Raw genomic sequence first — 8931 nt, 5'->3', positions numbered from 1 at the left:
GAGACTCCCAGGTCTCGTCTTGATGTGAAATCACATGTGTACTTGCATTTTCTTCTTAAGTTACTCACTTGACTGACATTAAAAACAAGGAATTCAGAAATGCACATAAGACGGATTCTTTTATTCATGCAGATTTACAATAACTGCTTCCATTACTGCCTATATACTTTAGAAAATAATCAAACTGGGGATAACGCTCAGCAAGCAAATTATAAATAAGGCATTGTAACCTTCATTTGAACTAAGGTACCCAATTGCCATATAGCAATGGTAGAGTTCATGTTTGTCATATCAACAAACTAGCATATGAATCATGAAAAACTGCCATCATATTGTCTGATTTTGTAACTGTTTGACTGCAGTATTCGATTTCAACAAGCGCTTAAATTTCATAGATGGGAAACATGGAAATAAAAATATAAAATAACGGCTACACTAGTAACGTGAGTGCTGCTTTGATGGGCAAGGTCAACATAGCCATATTACTGGACGTCAATTTACTTTGCTTCGTTAACGAAGCTAGAACTTTAATTTGACAGATGAATTCAGAAGAGCGCTAAGAAGCAATGCTGTCGAGTTATAAAACGTAAACAAATAAAAATCACCAGCAGTTAATATTTTAAACGACGACATTTAGCGCAGGGAATGACACGTGATCAAGGAACCGTGCTCCTGACACAACACCGCACACGTCGGCAAAGGAATGCTCTGCTCATTTGTGGTAATTCACCAGTGTAGAAATGTTTATCGGCAGCAGCAGTTCCACAAGCAAATCTTCACGTTTGAACACGGAATTTTCCAAGTCTCACACCTTTGCTGGTGTCGCTGCTTTTGGCTTCTTGAGGTGGTGGTAATTAGGAAGAATCTTCATGAGAAAATCCAGCTGCAGGGACTGAGACTGACAAAAAAGCCCACAGAGTTGGGTCATGAGTTTGGTACGAACGCACTTGTGCCCAATGATCCTGCTGTCACCAGCATACAGGTCAGAGATTTCAAGTTTTGGTTATTAACGTATGCAGAAAGCAAAACCTACAAAAAAATTTAAACTCCCAGAATTGCAAACAAAATAGGTTTGATTTTAAATTATATTAAGTTTCATTTAATGTCAATTATGCTGAACATTTTTCATTCTGGTTGAATGTTTTACAAATGTTGTTATAGTTTTCCGTTTTAGACAAGGTAGAAAATAAATTCATCTCATTCAACCCATTAACTCTCTGCAGTGACACCAACAGGTAGACGTGATTGAGGCAGGTGTAATGACTGTTTACAAAGAGAAAAATATATCTTCTAATCATTAAAAAAGAAGCATGCCAAATATGCTAGTTTTACGGCAGAAAAGGGTAAACAATTCTAGATTTGAAGCTTTCGTGACTGCAAGGATTCATACTCTTTGTTTTTTTCGGTAAAGTCACGTAGGTAAAATAAAATTTTAAATAAAAGAAAACTAAATTAAATCACGACGTTTCGGAGGCTACACAAGCTTCCGTCTTCAGGTGGAACAGTCACAGCAAGATAGCTGCATCAAGATGCATCAAGATGCAGCTATTTTGCTGTGACTGTTCCACCTGAAGACGGAAGCTTGTGTTGCCTCCGAAACGTCGTGATTTAATTTAGTTGTTTTCTTTTATTTTAAATTTTATTTTACCTACGTGACTTTACTGAAAAAGCCAAAGAGTAAGGGTAAACAACTTGGACAATAATAATCGAATGTAGCAAGAAAATGCTGCAAATGACACATGGAAAAGGAGGTTGTGATGGGAGGAACACATATGCTGGATATCTGTGAAAAAGAGCTTCATAGCTCACAGGATTCCTCCACTATAAAGATCTGATTCTAACGCAGAACTGGCGACAGAGATGAGCACTAGAGTGAGACCCAGAGGTCAATGGCAAAGGGGAGGATCTAGAGATAGTGGGAAAAATTAACAGCAGACTTTTCACCAACTGTGGGATCAGGCAGAAGCCAATGGTGAAGTGTGGTGACACCTTGACCCTTCCACTCATGACCCCCCTTCCCCGGCAGTGCTGCACCTGTGGTTTCTCGGACTGGGTTCTGCGCGAGCAGCGCTCGCCGAAGACCACGGTGTTCTCGGGGATCACTTCGTCCGTGTTGACCTTACAGCAGGCGCCCACCACACAGCCGCTGCTCAGCACTGTGCTCCTCCCAACCATGGCTGGAAAACAAACGCACTTTTGAGCTGCATCGAGGTTGGGCTGCAATGAATGAGAGCAGTGCTCATGGTTTTTAAATTATACTTGGATTATCATAGAGGTGATCATGTGGCTCAGCGCATTAGCCGGCACCGCTGAGCTGCTGGATTCAAATCCAGACTTCAGCCACCCGTGATTAAGCTGGGTTCCCAAGAGTAGCGAGTTGATCTTCTCAGTGTCACCACCAACAATAAAACCCCTTAGGAAATTGGTTTGTCACCTCATTTAGCATATTCCAGCTCTGAAGATTAAACTTTTGATTTGAATGACATGCAACTAACATGTAATGCATTACATATGAAAAGGTTTGCCTCCCAATGTGGATGAGTGGCTTATAGCAGGGACTCCAGAAGCAGCTGTGATGTCATCTTCCAGGGGCTACGCTGGCACAGGCTGAATGGCAATGTATTTGGTGATAACGTTACACCAGTGTCACCACTGCAAAATTGTGAGAAAATAATTATATAATCAATCTATACTGCAACCGTGCTATTGGCATCATGTCTGTCTTGACACTGACCAACTTCTGCGTGGCATCGTGAGATGAAGCTGCATTGAGATTAAATGTAAATTCACACTATATCATAACGTGTGTGAAGAAATTAATATATGGAATTCTTGTAACATCACATGTATCACAAAACTACTTCTAGGATCCCTTCAAAAGGCACCTTCATCCGACCGAGGTATAAACCTGTTGCAAGTGTGGAGCATGTTCTTTAGAGCTGGATGAAGTCAAACCAAGTATAGACAACACATTAAAGTTTTTTTTCTGCATTCAATCTCCTAAAAAATAGTGAAAGATTAAAAAAACCCATAGAAAAATGTCCAAATGTCCCAGTACCTTTTGATTCGATAGTATTATAGTCTCCGATTTTCAAGGCTTCGCTTTCTGAATAAGAAAGTTAAAGGTAGCTACAACGCAGAGACAATACCAAAGGCTTCTCAAACATGCATAGCAATGTAAAGATAACAGGATTTCTTTACTTTTAATCAGTGAAAATAAATGTATCGACGTTTCAGCCAACTAGCCTTCAAAGAATATTGGTGTCAGCGAGTCTGTCCTGCTCCTACACACGCATTAGTGTGTATAGGTAGAGAGGCTGGAAGGCACAGGGACCCGGACATTGGGACACAGTCCGATGGGAATACCTCTCTCTTAACCACGACAGCAGTCCCCACGTCATGACGCATACCATTTCTGGTTTCCACTCGAACCTCATTTAGCACATAAACCAAATTCAGAAATGGGAATTCAGATGCCCGACACTTCGACTAGAGCGCCTGGCTGTGCAGGTAGGAGAATGAGTGGATAGGAGCTCTCCTGTATTACTACAGAAGACTCACGTCCACAGAGATACAGTGCTCCAGGGTCTGATGTGACACATTGCACACGTGACACAGCTGGTATGGGAACTCCTCTCGAGCACACAAGAAAATGTTGTATTCTCAGCATGTGTGTTTTCACCCCTGGCTTATTTTATTTGCAAATTCATGAGGTGTGGTGATATCAGAAAGAAGTGTGGTTTCCTTCCCCCTGCAAATAATAGGATTAAGTTATAAAATGGCCATTTAAGCAACTGGCTTTAAAAAAAAAAGTTTAAACACTCAAAAATGTGTTTGCAGCAGAACGATCTTGGAGAGGAATACGTGCGGCAGTCGTTGCGCAGTTGGCATTACGAGAGATGGAGAGTCAACTGGCACCCTCACGACCCCAACGGGGAAAGGGACTGATGATGATGATATGCCTGAGTGGGTTTAATGTTAAAATGCTTTTAAGCAAAGGATACGACAGCCAACTTCAAACACATTGTTGGTTCCGATCACCATCGTCACTGGTTCCATTTCATTTTTCTCTGACAAAGGGTTCTTGTCTGGCAACCTAGAGGGAGACAGCAAGAAGAAACCTCATCACCATCATCATACAAAGTACAGCCAGAGAAGTTGGATGAATGTTAGATTATCATCACGACTACAAAAATTTGAATCTGGCTGATGTGACAGCGTGCAACCACATGCATCTTAAACGACTTCACGGTGCAACAATGGTACAAATGTGTCTATAGTGATACCATCGATCGCTCGTGATAGAACCCGCATCCCCTCCATTGCACAGAATTCCCAAAGCTTATCTAGGCCGAATGAAGCCTCACCGGTTGATGATCACCACTTGTTCTTCGATCAGGTTGTTCTCCCCAATTATTATTGGGCCCGCATCAGCTAGAATCCTCGCCTTGGGATGGATAACTGTCCTTGTTCCTGAAAAAATGATTAAACATCTCTCCAGTACACACCCACCTGCCAGATAATCAATAACACCAGAACATAGGATTCCGACAGGTATTTTTCTAAATGTACCAATCATTTTTTAGCAGAGATAAATGTGATGCAAGGTTTAGGTGCTCATGGGCGTTCCATGGTGTTTGTGAGCATTCGTGAGCGCATATAGGTGAGCGCAGACGCGGCAAGCATTGAACACTGTAGGCTGTGAAGCACCAGTTTGCATAACGCTGAAGACCAAGTAACACATGTGGCCTTGACGTGAGTGGAGTGTAGCTCCTGAACATGCTCACGTAAATAACATTTGGTATGCAAATGTTATGTATGGAAATGCTTGAGACTAATTGATAAGGACTTAATTCAGTTCGCCGCGTGGCTTTATGCTTGTGTATAACTAATGCGGAACACTGTAGATGTATGTAAACGTGTATAGGATGTGAAGGCTTACCCACACACTACTGAGAAATTAAGTAAATTTGCTTCTACATCTGACACCTTCTAAGTGTTCCGAGTGCTCTTTGTCCACGCCAGGGTGGCACGGTACCAGAGGCACAGCCCGGCAGCGATAGGAGACGACACTCCACACAGACAGCAGGAAGGTATTTCACTTACGTGACAAAAAAAATTGCATTTAATTGAAAACAATAATAATTGGAGTCCAGTAATCGTAAATTAGATTTTAACGACACCCTTCATCAGGAGTTTTTGTTCGCTCCATGGATTAGTCAAGCCAAACCTTCACTAACAAGGACACAACTCAAACATCTCTGCCAAAATAAAGCAATAAGAACTCTGAGCATTAACCAAAAATATTTAATGATGAAGTCTTAGTTACATGTCCAAACCATTATTAAATCAAATGCAATTTCCAGACTGAGTCACTGTTTGATAAACTTGAAGTGTTTTGGAAATCTGATGAATACCAGCAGACTGCATATGTTGGACAAACGGAACCAAAGCCTTACAATAACACCTGCACATTTTGGTTTTGCTCACTTCGTAATGCAGATACTTCTTAACACGGCATTAACAATGTGCATGACATTGTAGTGAGAGTACCTTGCAGGATAAAATTAGCGTTTCTGTTTTGTTTGTACATTTCAATTGCAAAAACCACACCACAGAACTATGTGTGCAAGCTTGTGTTGTTTGCACCAGTTTCGTTCTGATAAAATAAATTCGATTCTGTTTGTTTTCCTACAAAGTGTTTCCACCCAGCCACAGCCGCAAAAAGGATCTGATTTTAATGGTGTTGCGAATGAAACACGCGAAATTATTGTGAAGGGCATGCAGTTACCGATGGTGACCTGTCCTCGGATCTCGCTTTCCACACAGACGACAGCACCTGCCGCGATCCTCACGCTGCAGAGATAAACGTGCCAGACAAAGGCGATGCCACCAGAGCGTAAGCACTGAACACTAAAACTAGAGGCCATTTCACTCTTACATTGTAGATTTTATTTTACCTGCACTTCTAGACTGGGTTTCACTGCTCAGGCAGATGGTGTGATATGGATGTAAGGGTCATGTACCATGGATGTTAGGGGTCATGTACCATATTAGGGGTCACGTGCCAGGGATGTGAGTGGCCTAGCTAATCACTATGACGCCAGAGGTGTAGCAGAACCTGCAGTTTCATTTTCTCATTCACGGTCTCGTTTTAGACACCACATTATTTCGTGAATAATTGTTTTACTATGTCCCATATAGTAAAACTACTGTCTGCACTCCAACGTAGGATTAGCAACACTTCACCTCGTCTCTCCCTTCAGAGGCCCTCCCCTAGTGGCTAGCAGACGCTGTGACATTGGCATTTAGCTCCTGAACAGATTGCTGTCATACGCAAGAATATACAGAAGTAGAATTGAACGTTTGTTTTTTAGGGAGCCTTTCATTTAGAGCTTCATTTAAAATCTGTATTGATATTCTTTGGTGTAAATTACATTCTTAGACAAGGCAGAAGGATGAGCGAGGAGCGGGATAAATAAGTCTTATTGTAGAAGTGGGAGAGAGGCGAGGTGAGAGAGATTAACGTTTGTGTCTAACCCACAGGTCTGCAGGAGAGCTGGACTCGAACCGTCTAAAACATGTGTGAGTGGCTTTGCACTTGCCTGCTCTAACTTGCATTAGTACGAGTGTGTGATGCGTAAATACCCAAAAGTCTAAAGTCTGTTCAATAAAAAAACGTATAAAACGCACAAAGTGTCGTGTCCATGACTGTACACAAGGAATTACAAGGGGCAGCGTCTTCAATGCAGCCGTTCTAAGGCAATGAGTAACGAGGCGACGTTGTCAGCAACTTGGGACTGGTCACCTGCGACTCCGTCTGCTTGTTACAACAAACGCCCGCAACTAACCGAGAATGGGGGCGGCCTGAACTCGCCTTCACCGAGGCACCGATTAAAATGCCCCACAACTAAGACCATCATTTCAGGGAATCTTCATTCACGCTGTACTTGATCTATTTATTGGTCCTGCCTCGTAATGCTCCAGCCAGGTTGTTGTCGTGAATCCCACCACCACCCGACATGGCCAAACACGTGGATGGATTCGGGTGTGCAACGCCCTTAGCACGGGAGCCACGCAGTCAACTGCGGTAACACACAGCCGTAGTACTGTGTGCCCCTGTGTTGTTGTCGTTGTTGTCGTTGATGATGGTACAATGGCTGTGGTACAGAGTTCGATTCCAACTCACGGCCACCAACATCAGTGACGATTATCTGAACCGGTACCTGCGCATCCCCTAGGTCGACTCAGCCTCAAATGAGTACCCGGTGCGGTGTGTAAATATCGCCACTAGGGAGACAAAGGCGGCCGGGCGTGGTGCTGGCCACCCACCGCCTCGTGTGCCGCGCCGGCCTTCATAGCCACTGCTCGCTAACAGCACTTGCCCCCTACAGTGTGTCCAGACTACGCGGGGGATCTTTGTCTTTGTGGTTACTGCGTGAGAGGCCGCGAGCTCTAGGCCTGGGCCTCGGGGCCCGCGGCGCCCCTGGGCCCCACGGGCGCCCGCCCAGCGGCGCCGCCTCGGTGCGCTCCATCCTCCTCACCTCCCTCTCCTCACCTCACCCTCCTCACCTCCCTCTCACTCTCCTCACCTCCCTCTCCTCACTCATTCCATTCTCTTCACCCACCACTCTCTCTCTCTCTCACCTCTTGGGCAGGAGCTGCTTCGACGCCAGGTCCGCCATGTCACCCGGTGACGCGCTGTGCCGGGCGGGATGCGGCGAGAGCGCGGCGAGATCTAACAGCCGCTGAACCGGTAACCGGTTTCGGGATCGATGCTTAGGAACCGGTTACAGATGTCGGTGCGACTTGTTGTGTGCAATGAACGCAATGACCGCTTGGCACGCGCGTGGACTTCCGTCCCACACGGGGCTTGTTGCTGCTGAACAGGCCGCGGCAGGGTGCAGGCGCAGCCCTGCAATTGCGGGCTCACGACACTGGTGGCCGAGTGAACCTCCGCTCTTAAGACATCTCGGGGGGGAACTTGGTCTACTCTTCCACGCTGATCAAGGCGTGTTCATTTCAGCGAGCCCGGCGCTGCTGATGAGACGCCGTATGTCGACGCCGGGTTAAAGTTGTCTTGCGTTAAACCAACTGCTGGTGAAACATTTACTCCCAAAGGGCCGTGTGGATGCTGGCATGTGTAAACATATACTACCGTATGTTTTATTTGAAGGGATAGATATGTGCCTATTTCTCTATAAAAGGTATATTTTATTATCTGCTTATACAGCTGTTATTTAGGGTGGCACCTCGGCTGATGGATATGGGAACCACGATATCCGTGGGCGGCTTTTGAGGACAGGGCCACGGGGACCGGGCGCCGTGGGGTTCACGCCGCACAGATGGGCACAGCAGCATTGCTGCACCACAATCTCTCATCAGCATTACCCAGACCACCGGCTCAAAAAGAACTGCGTGGTCGTGTTGCCGCGCAGACGTCAGAGCCCCCAACTGGCAGTGAGACGGACACTGTCGCGGACCGGTTTCATCATCACCGGGACTCATCGGTACGGAGCACCGTCTCAGCCAGCTGCGCTGAGGCGAAGTCGCCGCTGCAGGGCGGCTCCATCGTCGCGTGGGATGTGGCGGCGGCGTCGGGGCGTCGATGATTCGCAGCGCCCCCCACCCCCCACCCCCACGCAGGGCCCGTGGGGCAACAGCGCAGAGTGGAAAAACCCCAGACTCGCGTTGTCCAACATCCGCCTCTCGTCGCGATTCTCGTGCTCGTTCCCCCAGTGGTTATTACACTCCAACAATTATTCATAGACGGCGCTCCACTGACGGATGGCACCTAGGTCGTGTGGGTTGTTGTGTGACCATACTTCACCTGGTCAAGGCCTGCAGCCATAGCAACAGTACAGTGCTGACAGTGCCTGTTGGTGCCCTCTGCTGCTCTACAACGTAGCCTGGCAGCAGCCTATAACACCT

At 45.9% G+C, this 8931-nt stretch overlaps 1 protein-coding gene and 1 long non-coding RNA gene across 2 annotated transcripts; one reads left to right on the top strand and one right to left on the bottom strand.

The window, feature by feature from the left end:
- Positions 1-100: 100 nt before the first annotated feature.
- On the bottom strand, positions 101-7937 carry DCTN6 (dynactin subunit 6). Its single transcript, XM_032953789.2, has 7 exons — positions 7648-7937; positions 5792-5856; positions 4368-4473; positions 4005-4096; positions 3059-3106; positions 2035-2177; positions 101-898 (listed from the first exon to the last, which is right to left on the bottom strand). Exons 1-7 carry the CDS (start codon positions 7683-7685, stop codon positions 806-808), a joined length of 585 nt encoding a protein of 194 aa, XP_032809680.1. The 5' UTR covers positions 7686-7937; the 3' UTR covers positions 101-805.
- On the top strand, positions 5813-6696 carry LOC142924408 (uncharacterized). Its single transcript, XR_012941614.1, has 2 exons — positions 5813-5899; positions 6547-6696. It is a non-coding gene; the product is annotated as an uncharacterized LOC142924408 (long non-coding RNA).
- Positions 7938-8931: the final 994 nt, after the last annotated feature.

Source organism: Petromyzon marinus, chromosome 13, assembly GCF_048934315.1.
Source record: "Petromyzon marinus isolate PM22_M1 ecotype Great Lakes invasive population chromosome 13, UKy_Petmar_22M1.pri1.0, whole genome shotgun sequence".
Lineage (NCBI taxonomy): Eukaryota > Metazoa > Chordata > Hyperoartia > Petromyzontiformes > Petromyzontidae > Petromyzon > Petromyzon marinus.
This window is presented reverse-complemented; position numbering and strand designations above follow the sequence as displayed.